Here is a 17175-nt window from a genome sequence, read left to right as displayed (position 1 = left end):
AAAAGGAAGTTCTTCTTCACACAGCAAATAATCAATCTGTGGAACTCCTTGCCTGAGGAGGCTGTGAAAGCTAGGACTATAACAGGGTTTAAAAGAGAACTAGATAAATTCATGGAGGTTGAGTCCATTAATGGCTATTAGCCTGGATGGGTAAGGAATGGTGTCCCTAACCTCTGTTTGTCAGAGGGTGGAGATGGACGGCAGGAGAGAGAGATCATTTGATCATTACCTGTTAGGTTCACTCTCTCTTGGACACCTGGCATTGGCCGCTGTCGGCACACAGGATACTGGGCTGGATTGACCTTTGGTCTGACCCAGTATGGCCATTCTTATGTTCTGATTATAAAGCATATTTTGCTGTGCTAAAATTTTCAGCTTCTCATTTGTATTAGTATTTTGTTTCTAGATAGGTGAAAGTGGTCAGTTTCCTCTATTAGCCCTTATGTCTGTGGCCTCTAGTTTAGCTAATATTCACATATATATCAATATGATGTTCTGTTTCAAGCATATGCGGAACCCTCAGTTCATGAAGAAATGTGAAACAGAACTACTAACCACTTTACATATTTAAACTGGGTTTGTCTTTAGCATTTTTTATTCTAATGCATGTTTATAAATTTACAAACTGAAACTTTATTATAGGACTACAAAACTACTTTTTCCAAAACGTATTTCGAGATACTTAACCCCCTAATTTGTTTATTAGATGAAGGATTAGCATACAGATATTTCAGTGATTATTCAGATAGATTAAAAGTTCAAGATATATGAAGTACCTTTCAGACCCTTACTAAATTTTGTGTTAGTGCAACTGTACAGATAATAAGTTTCAAATTTAGAAGTTAACCAAGAGTACTAAATAAAACAGCAGGAAATATATAATACAGTCCAGTGATTGAAAAGTGTTTTGAATCTCAAATTATATTAAAAACATAGTTCTTAGTTATTAGATAATTAAGATTTCATCTCCTTAGGTTTTCTGTATACTTGGTTCATTTGTGTTGTATTTTTTATTTTGTTCTTAAACTGATCTTTCCTATATCCATAAACAACTCAAGAACTAAAAAAGGGCCAAGCCACTAGAAAAGCACTTCTAGACACAGAAACCAATTTTATTAAAAAATTAAGTCAGGTGTTTATAACAAGGTGCAATTTAAACTTTGTAGGTGGATAGTTATCTCACTATGGCTATTTATATGGGTTTTTATATACAGTAGCTATTTACTCTGCTATTCCATAAAATTCATACTTACCTTGGCAGCCTCTGCATCACACGGTACATAGAGCGTGCACGATACAGAGCACCTACTTAAAGAAACACACTCACCAATATATACTGTGAACTTTTGCAAATATTACAAGGGAAAATGTTTCACTAGCAAAAAATTTCTTGCCAATTTTCTTTTAAGCTAAGTATGCTTTCTCCCCCAGTTGTTACTGCTTACATTTTAAATATTGGGGTATCTGAACAACTATCCGACTTGTTAGGCCTTAAAACTGACCTACCTTGACAGGAGTCCCCGTTTATAAGTTTCTCACCTTGAAAAAAACCATCACTGTACCCTCCTCTTATGCCCCTAGAATATTTCACAAATATCTGTTTTAAGTCTCAGTTTAAGATTAGCTGATTTCACATGCTGGAACTGATAAAGTAACACCATCTTTTAGAGCATGTGTCAAATAAGTAATGTTACTGAGAATTTTAATAAATGTATTTTCCAAATATATTTTCAACTCAAGAAAGAAATTTTCCCCATCTCCAAAAAAATGAAAACCAAGACCAGTCAATTTTTAGACTTATTAGCCATGAAATAATTTAAAATATTTGAGCTATACAAAGAGGATGCACGATTCTGCAGCTCTTCTACGTATTTACTTACTAATGAAGTCATATAATTGATAATGAATTGGGCCCTAGAGAAGAACTACAATATATTTGTAGACGTAATAGGTGCAAAAGACAGTTGGGTGGGTTTACTGGACCACTCTTCTTCAGTATGGTGGCTTCTAGGAAAATGCAGCTAAACAGTAGCTGTTCATTTTCCCCACACGACTATATGATCAGATCATCTCCTTGGAGCTCTCCTATCCTTAATCCCAAGAAGAGCTTGGTATCCACAGATGAGTATGCTGCCTTCTAACTCCTACTCACATGCATCTTCAGTATGAATCCACATAAAAACTGCAGGTGTATAACTCATGCAAATGCGTACTTAGGAACCGTAGAAAATATTGGAATGCTCTCTCTTTTTTGGCTTTTTTAAATGAAAGCAGTTAAGAGGCAGTTAAAATTTAATGTTTTATGAAAAATGTAAATATTAAAGACAGCCCAGTAAAGCAGAATTTTAGCATGTTTACTTAAATTACCAATAATTTTCTTCTGCTATTACACATTTACATTATTATGATGCAATACTCTTACCTTTTGTAATAAAGTTTCTGGCTTTTAATGATTACTTCTAGTGACAACAGATAAAGATGACCTGAACTTATGATGGATTTTGTATGTATTTAAGCTCTGCATGATCCTCACGCATTTTTATTGGAGGAACAAAAACCAGCAGTTGTGGGACAGGGTGGTAGGAATGATTAAAGTAACAAACTCCATTTAGTAACAGTAAGTTGTCGCAGACTAAGTTTGTGTCCATTATATTATTTTGCTGGAGTCATAAGACATACTCCTTATGAGTTAAAGTATTACAGTTCAAAAAAACACCAGCTTAAAAAAAGTTATACATACCTTGGGTCCTAAGAAGCACCCTTTAAAATATCGATACTGAACAGCAACTCCTCTAGTAAGTTCAACAGTAGTTTTCCATAATATACTGCAGAAAAATAGTTTTTTTAAAAGTATTTGGTTACATGAAGGTTTTCAAAAAATGTTATCGTTAGCCCAAAACTAAAAGTTGTATAGAAACAGGTAAGTATACAAATATGGCTTTGGAAAAATATGATTTAAGTACATTTCTTGCTACCTCTTAAAAAAAAGCACCAGGGCTGTTTGTTTGTTTTCTTTCTTTAAAGTAAGTTAGGAAAAGAAACATTCACAAATACACTAGGCTACCATTCTTGAAACTTGAATAGCAGTTCTGAACTTATGTAACAGCCCTCTAAAATGGTTTGAGAGGCTGAAAGCATTTTACAAAATTTATAATGAAGTTGCAGTATGATTTTATTGCTACAACCATCTATTATCAATGCTGCAGTAGTGAGAGTCAGCCAGCCATTTAGAAAAAGGCCACATCTAGAATGTTGTGGTAATACAAATATGCAGCACTGTCAGCTATTCCATTAAATATAAGAAGCTTTGAAACTTGATTGTGATCTCAGACATAAGTGCATGTTCTTATACATCTTGTAAAATAAACTGTAAAAAAATCACAAAAAGTTCTCTTCTAGTTGACTTAGTTAAGCATGCATCAAGTAAAATAATAAAATACATAGCACTTCTATTGTGCCTTTCATCAGTAGATCTGAGGTGCTTTACAAAGTAAGGAAAAACAATTTATCTTCATTTTACAGACAGGTGAAAATGAGGAACAGTTAAATGAATAAGGTCCCACAGAGTCATTGGCAGAGTTAGGAACAGATTCTGGGCATGCTATTCCCCAAATCAGAGAAAAATAAGCAACATAGTGTAATTTTAAGAAACTGGTTGACTCTTCCTGCAGTATTTATTCCCATACTAAACCATTTAAAAAAAAACTTATGCAACACAAGTGTTAGGGTTTGATATTCCCCCATTTCATAAGTACACAAAAAACTTCTCTTATTATCAGTTTACAGTCACAGCAACAGAAGTTTTTAGTACAGATCCTCCTTAACAGCACTTTAAAGAAGTTTTTGCAAGTGTCCTGCTGAGCAGTGCTACCACTCCACTCCAGTATGTGATCTCACTCATAATTGGAATAGCAGGTGTGTAAGTTACAAATTCTATTACATTAGTAAACATCTTTTTTCTAAAAATGCTTTCCAAAATGATCAAACAATGGAAAGACCTGATTAGATAAAACAGGTTTTATGAAGTGTGTATAGTTTTTAGAATTTTGAATTCAGCATCAAAATGCAAGTATTAGATCAGTATTTTTATTACTAAAAGCTTACCCATCAGCATCATCAGCCTGAAGAACCACTGCAGTTTTAGGATTCCAGTTTCCCAAAGCGCTGCAACTCCCACATATTGCAAAAACCTCTCCTAGGAAGATAATCATCATAATTACTTGGACTTGTCTTCAATTAGACATGGCATTCTACACAGTGGCTGAAGGGATTTTAAAACTTGTGATATAAGACAGACCCCAATCCAGCCCTCTTCAAGTTTTTGTTTCACAAAGGATATTTTACTACAGGACTGTGACTGTGCTTCAAATTTCATCTCCATCTTGAAGGCTTCACCTCCAGTTTACAGATGGGCAGGTCCATTGACAGTAACTGCTAAATAATAGGAACCACCACACAAATGCTTCTGCAGACAATGCTACAGGCAGATTCCAAAGTCAGTTTCCTTGAAATTCATTTCAAATACGTAATGACAGCTCAAGCAGAATTTTACACTCAATAGTTAGCAACTGATTTGTTGCTTATTTTTAAGTCTCCCTTAACTGGTGTCAATGAATAGGAAAGCACTGATAGAGACCAGGCTGCTAATTTATTTTGGCATTTTCAAACTTGAATATTTGACTTTTCAACCTTAATCTTTTTTTAATTTAGTTCTTTTTATGTCGATATGAATATAAAAGCAACATAAAATTAATGGTTGCGCATATGTACAACATTATACATGCATTAAATGGATATGCAACAGGGGCAAGTTGAGAGGTTAATCCTTCTGTTGGGACCTTAACATTCTGAATCTCAAGAATTTTCCCCTGGAATCCTTGAACTGCACAACTTTAACATTCTTCCTTTTCTTGATGTTAAAAGAGTACTTTTGGAGGTTTGGGGTTTTTTGTAGTTTACACAGTCAGCATTTCCTCCTGCCCCTCATGCAAAGTGTTGCACTTCAGAGCAGTAGTCTACACATGCAAGAACACAGAAATTTTAACACAGTGATGGGATTTCATTTGGCTCTGCTGCAAATTTTAGCAGAACCTCACTGAGCATTTCCTCTACTCACCACCTCCCTCCCCAAAACTGCTAGAAAAGTACTACCCCTTCATTAAGAACAATTTGCATGCAGACATTTCCAAATGTCAGCCATTTCTACTGGAACTGTTCCTAAAAAGTAAAAACAGGATTAGAATGTGTTTCACCCTCACTAAAAACGGAATTGTCTTAATTTCACCTTTGGGCTGAGACCAAACATGCAGCATTTTTAGCCCAAAAGGAAAATAGTTCTTTAAATTTCAGAAAACATGAGCATCAGAAAAATGGGATTAATGAAAACTAACCTACCTGTTATGACAATGGGCTAGGTATTTTCAACTATTAAACTTGAACCAGTCCTACAGAGAGACACAGGAAGCCTTAATAGAAGCTGTGAACCTGTGCCACAAGTCACTATCTCCAGCAGCGATTTCAAATTCTCATACTGGGAAAGAATACATTGCCGCTTGGAGGTAGATGCAAAACTTACAACTTTAAAAAGGATGTTACCAAGGTCGTTCAGTCCTAGTAATAGTAATTTGTCCCATTTAGTATTTGCCTATCAAATTTTGCATCAATATTTTCTTTAAAATATTAAGAAAAAACAGAACGCAGACCTACTTTATATTCTCCATTGTCATATTACCCATCTGCCATTGTAGGTTTACAATGAACTTACTGTGTAACTGATGCACACAATCAATGCAAGTCAGGTGCTATTCTTTAAAAAACACATGCTACAGCAAAGATTTGTTTAGCACCAACAACTACAACCAAAGGCAAGAGATTCCAAACTAGAAACTGTTATAGTAGATTAATATTAAGGTAAAAACATTAGGAACACTCTTAAAATACAGCAGATTCCATTTAATAGCAATGATATTAGTAACTTCCAGTTAATAGCAACATATTGCTGAAAACCAATCCCACCTCATTAACATCAATGTTAATGGGATTTGCGTATCAGCGACCGCATGCTGCTTATTAGCAACATTTTGGTGGGGAAGAAATGCACCATCTGAAAGCAGGTTTGCAAGGCTGCAGCCCCACAAGGAACACTGGGATGTGCCAAGCACCCTCTGCAGGCAAGTTTGCAAGGCTGCAGCCAGGGAAAGAATTGCTGTAGTGCTTAATTTGTGCCTGGGCTTACCAGTGCTGAGCCCTGGCACCTGTGGGCTTGCCACATCAGTTATGAAAGTAAAAATATTGCTTGAGCTCCAGCATTACAAATTAAGTACTGAAGTGCTGGGATATGCCTTTCTCTGGCTGTAATCCCACAAGCCTGCCTGTGGCCAGTGCTCAGTCCATCCCAAAGGTTCTCTCTCTTTTCTTCTTTCTTTCTGTGACTGCAAACCTGCATACACCTAGGCCCTGCATAAGCAGTAAGTGGCTGTGGGCTGGGAAGGCAGGCTGTGGGAAGAGCCATTGCAGCATGGCTGCATGGTACCTCTCCCTAAGGAAAGTAAGTGCTGGGAAGTGTTGAACTCCAATCACTGGAGAGCACAAGTTGATGTACAGTGCAGCTCCATTGGTCTCCTGTGCTCCTGCTACCCTTGGAAGCAGGGCTGCAGCATCCCTCCCCACTGCTGTCCTCTACACAGGCAGGCTAGTAGTGCTGCAGCCAGGGATAGCACGTCCCAGCGCTTCTTCCCTGGCTACTGCCTTGCCAACCTGCCTTCCACTTTTCAGCAACTTCTGGATAACAGCAACTTTTTGCTGGCAACTGAGTGGTTGCTAGCAAGTCGAATCTACCTAGCAGCTTTTAATAAGTTTTTGAAGCATTTAAGAAGCTCAAGGCCTGGCTCATTCTGGGGGGGAAAAAGTGGAAAAAAACCCCCACACACAGATCTGTCCCACACGCTCATTAAAGATCCTATGTCTCTTGTCTTAAGAGACAAGTTAAAGTCTGTGTACTGGCCAATCTCTAGATTGGATAATTATATTCTGCCTCTCTAAATTCCCCTGCAGTTTTATTTAGCAATATTCTTCATTTCTTGTCCTAAACGTGTGAAGGTCTGGCTATTGCTTACCACACAGCAGGCTATATTTAAATGGGAGAGGTAGTGATCCCTTATGTACCCTCAGAAAGGTGTTGTGAGGCTTAATTAGTGTTTACAAAATGCTGTAAAGTCCCTAGATGAAAGGCACTAGAGAAATGGAAGTATATTATAACTTGAATTGCTTAATGTTAAGAGCATTTTCAAGATCACTGCAACACTCCTTAGCCGAATACTGCAGAAAAAAGTATTAACGTGGGACTAAAATACATATTCTCTCAATGCTCTATGCAAGGATTCTCATTTCATATATCACTATTTATAGCTGTGACTTGACATAAATTAACACACACAATGGCTAGATAAAGAGGAAAAAAAATTTAATGGCATAAAGAACTGCTGAAGCCTCTCAGAAAGTCTGTTTATATGTCCTCAGGCCTGCTTTCTCCCTCTGCTAATACCAAAAGCCCCTTCTCCACTAGTAGCAGCAGAAAGAAACTAAGGTAGAGGTGGGCAAACTATGGCCCATGGCCACATCTGGCCTGCAGGACCCTCTTGCCTGGCCCCTGAGCTCCTGGCTAGGGAGGCTTGTCCCCGGCCCCTCCCCTGCTGTTTCCCCTCCCCCACAGACTCAGCACGCGGCACCAGGCTCTGGGCAGCTGGGCATTGCAGTTGCAGAGCAGCGGCCTGACCCAGTGCTCTGGGCAGCGCAGCTGTAGTGCCACCAGAGCTCCAGACAGTGCGGTAAGGGGGCAGGGGTGTGGATAGAGCACAGGTCCCAGGGGGGCAGTCAGGAAGGAGATGGAGGGCTGAATGGGATGGGAGAGGGCAGTCAGGGGACAGGGAGAAGGGGTGGTTGGATGGGGCAGGGGTCCCAGGAGGCAAGTCAGGAATGAGAGAGAGTGGGTTGGATGGGGCGACAGGGGGCAGTCGGGGTGGGGGTGGGTCTGGGGTGGTCAGGGGACAGGGAGTGGTGGATGGGGTAGGAGTCCTGGGGGGGGGGGGGGGGGGCGTCGGTCGGGTCAGGGTGCAAGAAGGGCGAGGGGGGTCAGATAGGAAGCGGGGGCCAGGCCACGCCTGGCTGTTTGGGGAGACACAGCCTCCCCTAACCAGCCCTCCATACAATTTTGAAAACCCAATGTGGCCCTCAGGCCAAAAAGTTTGCCCATCCCTGAACTCAGGGCTGATCTTCACTAGGGGGAGATCCAGCTGCTGCTTTAGTGGGTCTAGCGAAGACCTACTAAACAGACAGCAGAGCGCTCTCCGGTCGACCCAGGTACTCCAGCTATCCAAGAAGAGTAAGGGAAGTCGACTGGAGAGCGTCTCCCCTCAACACAGTGCAGTGAAGACATTGCAGTAAGTCAACCTAAGCTACATCACTATTCACGTAGCTGGAGTAGTGTAATTTAGGTTGACTTACCCCCGTAATGAAGACAAGCCCTCATGTCATGTCAGTATTGTGGGGCAACAGAAACAGTACAATCATCCTCTTATGCCATCCACATCCTGTAGGTATTTCCCACAGAAAAGCTCCCTGCAAAACCACTGACAGAAAAGGAATTAATTTTCTCTAGCCTTGTTGTTTACTACTTCTATTACGATTAGAAAAAAAACAAAAACCTTCAAGTCTGTTCTGCTAGGGACAGCAATGTCACAACTAGCTGCTTTAGAAATAAACTTGCAAATACAAGAAGGAAATAAGCAGAAGCTTTTTTGGAGTTCTACCTTTTTGTTTATTATTTTTAATTTTTGCAAGTTTTCAGAATTCTACAAAAACTATGACATACAAGTAGAAATCATTTTTAAACAAAATACTTTCTATGAGGCATCAAACAGTTCTTATAGATTGTGAAAGCTGGAAGCATGGAGAGTCATTTTTAAAAAATACAAAAATTAAAGACACTGCTCCTTAGCAAGGGCTATATCTTCATACTGAGTTTCAGGTTCCAAGCCCTGGACATTTTGCCTGTACAGCTGTTTAAAAAATTGCAAGTTTTTTTTTTTTTAAACTGGTAAAAGTATATTTTTGCCCTTCTGTCCTCATACTCAAATATGGCTGAAAATTTTTGCACAAATGCAATGGAAACTTATGCAACCAAACATTTGCCTCTTAACAGGACCTTTGCCAACATTCATAATTACATGTTCAGCTGCTTCTGTTGAGCAACAGCTACTGATTTATTTTATGTGAAATAAATGAATGCTCACTTCAATCTTATTGCAAATTGAAGTTTTTGTAATAAACCGCAATTGGTTATTGATAAACATTTGCACTTGAACCGTCAACAAATGTTAGTGATCTTAGATAAATTTTACCTTAGCAATCAAGATGTTGGCATTGGTTTCTGTTTCAAGGCATATTTCTGTTTTAATAGCCTGTTACTTCTCTTATTACACATCATTTTAAACAAAAAAAAAAAGATATAATTAGTGCTTTTAATTTTTAACTAAAATGTGACAGAAAGTTTGTGTCCTAAGGAGTTTTAACAGATGACTAGTGACAAGGCATTATTATATATTCATTATTTTTCCAATATCATTGTAATAATAAACCACATATGGTAGACTGATTCCCTGTTTACTTCCAGTTTGTATTTCTTGTTGTACTAATTACAGCCAAAGAACGTTACATTTTTTTTTTTTAAATCAAAGAGCAGAATGATATATCGAACATTTATTCAGTTGCCCCAAAAACTGCAGTAATATTGGCCTGATACATTTCTCGCCTCCTCCTACTACGCAATTATGTTCAAAATGTCCCCTTTGAAATCACATGCTACAGAGAACATCATCTCCCAGGCTCCTACCTGCCTCTTTTACAAGCACTTTTCCAAGGTACTTATATATTTATATTTTTGGTAATGGAGTCTAGATTCATCATTTTAAGTTGAAACTGGAAACCCTATGATACCCCATGATAAGCAAGAATTGTGTTATCATCAGATACAGCAAAAAGTATCACAAAACAAGGTTTCAGAGTAGCAGCCGTGTTAGTCTGTATTCGCAAAAAGAAAAGGAGTACTTTGTGGCACCTTAGAACCTAAGTGGCATCTTTGTAGTAAGACAGAAATGTAGATTCCATGCATCTTCTACCTAATGACTAACTGCTTCCATATTCAATTTAGAGTAAGAAGTCACAAGAAAGTGTTGGACTACTCTGGGCTTGCCTACACTTAATCCATGAGCAGTGATCGATGCATCGGCGGTCATTTTAGCTGGTCTAGTGAAGACCTGCTAAGTTGACCGCAAATCGCTCTCCCACTGACTCGTGTACTCCAGTGGATAGAGAAGAATAGGGGAAGTCGACAGGAAAGCATCTCCCGTCAACATCACATAGCGTGTAACCCACGGTAAGTAGGTCTAAGCTACGTTGATTTGAGTTACACTATTCATGTAACTCAAATTGCGTAGCTTAGATCGATTTTCCGCTGTAGTGTAGACTAGGCCTCTGATTTGCAGCATGAAAGGAATGTAAAGGGAACAAGTGGAACATCCTGAACACCTATTGAGTCCTCAACTTCACCAGCAGAGGAGGGGGAGAGAACTAAGTCCAAGAAAGGGAATTTTACCTCTGATTTTAGCAGAGGGGAGGGAACTCCACTGAGTTTGGCATAGCAGAGTATGCTCATTAAGAAGGGGAGGGGGGAGAGGCTTCTGGTGATCTTAGTGATTTATTATTGAATGGCTGCTGATGCCTTCTAGGATTTATTAGAGTGGTTCGCTGTGAATTTAAGCCTTATAGAACTGTATAAATAACAGGGGAGTGTGTATGGTTAGGCTGGCCAGGATGGGCGAGAAGATGAATACCTTAGATAGGCTTGTGGCAAATCATATAATGACTCACAGAGGAAGCACTCTGGTTTTTTAGATGCAATCAGCCACTGATTGAAGGGGGGGGGGGGTGTTTGTCTGTGAATCAGAGAAGGAAGTGAAAGAAGAAACTCACTGGAATAGCTACTTTGTGTCTGCTTTTGGCTTGTAACAATTTTGGAAAAAAGTTGAAGGCAAAGATTGGATAACATCCCACTGGTTAGACACAGACATAGGGAACATCCCAAAACCAGCTAGAGACAGAACGGAAATGTAACTGACATCTGAGGTTTCAGGATACTTGATCAGAACAGCATGCCATCTTATCCAATTTGTTAACCTGTGTTCCAAACTCATTCAAAACATATTCTCTTGTTATATTTGGTTCAACAGGAACCCTCTGCATACCTATACACAAACTGAGGATTTTCCAAGAAACATAGCAATGTATGCCTGCGTATCTGAGGTCAGGATTAATGCTAAATATTTCCACTTGATAAAGTAAGGTTATCACAAATACAATTCTAATTTTAAGAAGTATTTAGACTATTTCAGGGAGTATATAAAAATCTCTGGTATGCTAACATTTTTCAAACAAAAGTTATTAATAAAGGAGATAAAATTAATTCCCCAACTCTCCGCTAAAGAACAATTATTTGGTAAAGCTCCTCTTTACCAATCCACCCTCCTGAACCTTCTCATCCTAGGTATCAAAATTATATGATTCTTTGCCCTCTAACTAAAATAAAAAAATATTTTTAACTGTATGGCTTGAAGATTTTCTTCTAGTTTTACAACACACACACGTATATGACGACAAGTGTGATTTCTGTACCTGGTTCTGCTGTTCCTCTTACTTCAAAGGTAACTTGAGATGGGGTCATACTTGCAGATAATGACTAAGGAAGTCTGATGTCTCCTATTAGAGGGTATAAAAAAGTATTTCAGTAACAATATACCGCATCTGTAGCTGTCTCACTAAAAGCTAGGGTATGAACTTGGTCACCCCCCTGTAGATGACTGAAGTATTGGTCTTAATGTTCTGAACAAATGGCAGTACTTGTGAGCTCTGGACCACTCCACAGCAAACCAAAGCAAACGACTGACCAGATCAAGAAACCATTGTCCAGCCAGCGAGGAAGTCAGTGTGACACAGGGCCTATCTACAAGATTAACAAGTGTTAAACAAAAGTAGTGAGATTGATATGTGCAACTAGAAATAGCATTCATTCAATATTTTTAGGGGAAGATTTCTCTAAAGCACTCAGCATTTTCCTAACTCTGCTCTCAATGAAGTCAATGGGAACTTTATCATTAGAGACAAAGTGAAATTATAACCTTCAATGGCCAATAGATTTCTATGGGTAAGCAGCAGCCTCTTTAAGCTATTCTTTACTCTTACTTAGGGTTGCCAATTTTGGTTGGATGTATTCCTGGAGATTTCATCACACAACATAATCTTTATTTAAAGATTAATCTTTAATTCCTGGAGACCCCAGGCCAATCCTGGAAGGTTGACAACCCTACTCTTACTTTCAAAGCTACTCACGAAAAATAATGCAGACGAGCAGAAAACCAATTATGAATACACATAACTCTAAAGCAAATATTTACAAAAACACAACATCAAGCTTCCTTGAGGAAAGAGCATTTACCTCAAAATAACATGGCAGCAATGAAAACATGATGATAGTCCTATTTTAATAGCCAGGAAAAAAACAAATCACATTTACTCAGAATTGCTATGCCTATTAAAATATTATCTATGCCTTATTTCCCTTCCATAAATATGCAAGGTATTTTAGAGTTGAATAAAAGACAGTTCCTTGTGACAACACTGGCAGTCCTAGATAACTAGGAATTTGACATGTATAAGTGAAAATAATTTCTTTTTCCATTACTTATAAAATAATTATTTCAGAGTCAATGAAGGCCATGTTTCTATATGCAAATAGCATTCACTGTATGTAAATGCACTACCAATGGAGTGCCAAGTAATCCAAAATAATTTTGAAAGGGTAATATACAGCAAGAAATTTTAGTACTGTGCTTCCCACCTAGTTGATTTCCGAACACTTCACACCAGGTTTCAAAAATCCAGTTGTAAACAGAAGTACTGTTTATGTAATACAATGATGACAGCAGCATGCCTGAGTTGAGAGCTTTAGTGTTACTGAACAAAAAATGTTCAAGTTACAACACTAGAGGGCAAGCCCCGGTCCTCCAGTGATTGCAAACGTACACAGAGCTGAGTAGGAGCCCAAAAGGCAGAGTGAAAGAAGATCTAGAGACGGAATAGGGGAGAATGCAGAAAGGTAGCTCTTCAGAGCCCAGAGCAGAAAGTCCGAGAGCTGCAGAAAACAAGTTCTAATGTTTGAGTTTCTTCCTTCTGTGTCCTCCACATTTCTTCCCTTTGGGTCTGTGTCCCTTCCTCACTCACGTCTGTCCCTCTTCTGCCCCACACATTACCTCTTTCACTCCTGTTCTTTTCTTATTCTCCCCAACCCCTTTCTCTTCCCTCTGTGCCTGAGAATATGGGAGGGAGGAGATTTCACTGAAGTGGAAACAGGAAAGAGCTTTCCCAGCCCCCAACCCCCACAAAGAGAAGCTGAGGCAGAGAGAGAAAGTGAGTTGTCCAAGGCTATCATGCAGGTATCTGGCAAAGCTGAAAACTGAACCCAGAACTTCTGGTGTCCCAGACCAATGTCTTATCACTGGATAACACTGCCTCCAACAATGACGCAGCATGTCTCACAAAGCTACGGCTGATATAAAAGAGGCCATGCCTATGCTATACTAACTGACTCCCAATTAGTTTCAAAACTGAATTCAAAGTCCTGATCTTAAAGCAGCCTTACAGATTTAAGTGCTTTATAAAGTTCTATTCACTCATTTACCAACAGGTAATATTGGGTTGGGGCTTTTTAGCTGACAGGCAAAAAGAATATTAGTTTTTCATTATAATGTTCAAGGGTGGATGAGTGGATTTTGAGCCTGGGCTGGAAGAACTTTCATTTGCAGTTTTGCAAAGCTTCCTTCAACGGAATGGAAACTATCTACCTCAGAGACTACCTCAACTTCCACAAGGATAACACACCTGAAAATAACCCTACTTTACACTCACAGATAGGAAACAGAACATTTTCAGGGACAGTACTGCAGCTGTAGAATTTCTTGCCAATGATATCAGGCTTATAATTGGTTTTTTTTATACTTAAACATGGTAAGACTAAACAATTTTCAAGAAAGTTCCTGAAGGGAAGCTATGCCTGCAAGTATGGAATACAATACAAATTAGCACACACCTCTCTGTGGCATCCAGTTACTATATTTCAGTTTATATTTCCCTCTAACTTTACATTAATGCATCAAAATCCTTATCCATGCTGTACATTATTCTGCATTTGTAAAGCACTGTGTATATTTGGGATACTAGATGAACAACACGATATGTCTTGAAAAGAATACACAATTAAACTGTCCAGAAGGCTTTAATTTTATTCCTTTAAACTCTTGCAAGGCAAGGGGAAGAGTTTCCTGGCTAAGAACTCTAACTCTCTGGCTAGTCGGTGTCATGCAAATTTTATAAGCCCTGGACCCTATCGGTATGCAAGACTCCCTAGCCAATTAAGAGCGGTCAAGGAAAATTCCCTATTTCCCCATACTTGCAACAATCCTCAGAGTTCTGGAGAGCCTACTGAATCTCCAGATCTGAAGAGAGAAAGGAGCTTCTCCCTGAAGAGATGTGATCAAGTGTGGATGTACCACAATTAAGTATAACAACTGTTTCCCATAAAGACTGTATGTAGCATAGTTTAGAGCTGTTAGCATAAACGAGGTATTGGTCTAATTTTTGGCTACAGGCAGGATGTAGCCAAACAAGTCAACATTTTGTTAATTCCAAGCTTAGGTGGTATTAATCACTTCATGACTAGACCTCCAGTACAGCTCTCTGCTGCTATAGTGCTCTTTTGAATTTTCCAACTTTCACAGGAACTATAATGAAACAATAACAGTTGGTATATTGAGCACCACTGAAATGTTATGCCCGATATACATGGCAAAGCTGTTAAGATAAGAACACTTTGTTTTTCCATTAGTACAGCCATCCTTTAGGGGAAAAAACAAGCATAGCTGCTATAAAACTCTGGTTAAACCCATTTTTCCCCTCACAAACTCAACATTAGCTAGAAGACTTAAGGTTTCCACTTAGACAAGAAGTGTAACTGCATCTCCTAGTATAGTCAAGTAACCTCAGTTCTTTGCAAGCCTATTAGTATATACGAAATATCTAAAGTTTACAAAATATTTAAACAGGAATCTGGAATATATAAAAATCTTACCTTTCAAAAAAGTTGACAGAACATTAGCACTCAAAAATGAAGGCCAAACCATGCTCACCAAACCAGTAGTCACTGAGGGCAAGATTTATTTAAGCTTCTCAGATAGTGCATTGGCAAACCTTACTCCACTAGTGACCTAAAACAACCATCCGTCCGTCAGTCTTTGAGCAAGGGCTGCCAATCATGCTAAACTCTGCAGTAATCTCTGAGATGTATATACAAAGACTTCCAAACATCATACCAAACATCAGACTGGACATGAATTCTAATTTAGATTAGAATATCAGATAGCTGCTTTCAGGAGTTTCTTGAAGCTAACATACGACAGCTCCAGCTTGCCTACTGGCTGTCACTGAGCCAGCATTTAAATCTGTGTACAAGGACAGATTTTTGAGCTCCAAGTATGATGCATGGGATATGCTCCCTGTATGATCTGTGACAGCTGTCATAGTTTCAGGGTAAGTGAACCTTTATTTCCCCTCAGTTGTCCACCAAGGGGACCCACTGTAGGCTCCCAACTGTTCAGCCACCATCTCTCTTGGGCAGAAACCTGTGTCTGTCTCCTTCCTGACCAGGGTGTTAAAGGCTATACAGCTACCTGATTAACACTCGGATATCCCCAGCAAGCCAGACTCCCTAAAAGACTAGAATCTGCATTTTGCTGTATCTCCAGAAGCTATGACCCGTATAATCGCCCACAGTTATAAGTTACCCCATAGCTCTTTCTAAGCAAGCACATTTATTATTAAGGTGAAAGTATTACAAAGAAAATATTAAGAACTAAAATCTACACACATGCTAAAAAGCTTACCAGAGGCAATCCTTAACACCAATCTTGGCGTTTGGTAGGCATTAGTCCTGCAAAGCCCACAACTGTGACTTTACCATAGTTACAAATTCATAACTATCTCAGATTCAGAACTGAGACTGGGCAGAAAAGCTTGTTTCTTTATACAGGTCAGGACTTTGATCACCAGTCTCCAGGAACAGGTAATCTTCAGCAGATATGTATGTAGCTTCAAAAGGCTGGGTTTTTGTGTAATTGAAGGTGGGGAATTTGCATTAACCTCTCCCTAGGTATTCCCCTTGGAAATCCATTTAACATTTACAGACTTAGAAGTCCATTCTTGTCTGGCACATTTTCAATACAGTCCTTTGAACATCCAGGTCTCACAAATGTCACCTAGAGAGGTTACACGCAATTTCGGCCCAAAATAATACATAAGCCATGCATTTAATATAATGGAGCCCAAAGACAAACTTAATTCAGTAAGGTCTCCCAAGGATGTGGCTAGACATTGCCATACCTGTCACAACAGTTTCTCTTATTGCTGAGGCTTAAAAACCGCAAGTACTACAAATCTTGAAGAGTCTTACTTACTTTGACTGATTCCTTTCTGATTCTGAAAGGAGACAATTTTGAGTCTGGAGATTGACTGAGCTACTTTCCATTCACTATCCAAAATGGATGAACTGTTAGAACCCAAAAGAAGTGTTGATTTTGTAAACTACAGAGTATCTGGAAGGGGAGCAGAGTAATTGAGTATCACATCATCTGCATAAAGAAAACTAACATTTTTACATCTTAATGAAAAGGATCCAGTACGAACATTTTGGTAATTTGGAAAGTAAAGAAAGGAGGCAAAATTCCAGCTGGTGGCAGAACAGAACTAAAAGGTAGAACTACAAGATTACACAATTTACTTATCTAGCTGTACATTGGGCAAAACCCAAAGATTTTGACACACTAAAGTCTCTGGGTCAGATCCTCAGATAGCATTAAGTTGCAGTAGCTCCAATGATCTTATTGGAAACATGGCTATTTATACCATTGAGGATTTGGTCCTCTAGGTGAACCTTACCCACTGCAGTTAAACAATATCTGGTAAGCTGTGTTTTATGACGAGCCTTTAAGAAGATTAAGACTGTCCAGCGCGGAA

At 38.9% G+C, this 17175-nt stretch overlaps 1 protein-coding gene across 5 annotated transcripts in view; it reads right to left on the bottom strand.

The window, feature by feature from the left end:
• Positions 1-17175, bottom strand: part of GPCPD1 (glycerophosphocholine phosphodiesterase 1) — a 74825-nt gene that overhangs the window by 55025 nt on the left and 2625 nt on the right. For 3 of the 5 annotated variants that reach the window (XM_077814113.1, XM_077814116.1, XM_077814114.1), the window contains exons 2-4: positions 11728-11811; positions 4105-4195; positions 2741-2825 (exon numbers count right to left, since the gene is read on the bottom strand). In XM_077814113.1, the coding sequence (XP_077670239.1) occupies positions 2741-2825; positions 4105-4195; positions 11728-11776 (225 nt within the window). In that variant the 5' untranslated portion in view covers positions 11777-11811. Of the gene's footprint in view, positions 1-2740; positions 2826-4104; positions 4196-11727; positions 11812-12547; positions 12567-17175 lie in introns of those variants that run through there. The other 2 variants (XM_077814115.1, XM_077814117.1) reach the window with 2 other exon arrangements.

This window comes from Eretmochelys imbricata, chromosome 3 (genome assembly GCF_965152235.1).
Source record: "Eretmochelys imbricata isolate rEreImb1 chromosome 3, rEreImb1.hap1, whole genome shotgun sequence".
Classification (NCBI taxonomy): domain Eukaryota; kingdom Metazoa; phylum Chordata; order Testudines; family Cheloniidae; genus Eretmochelys; species Eretmochelys imbricata.
Note: the sequence above shows the minus strand (reverse complement) of the source record. Positions and strands in the feature narration are given on the sequence as shown.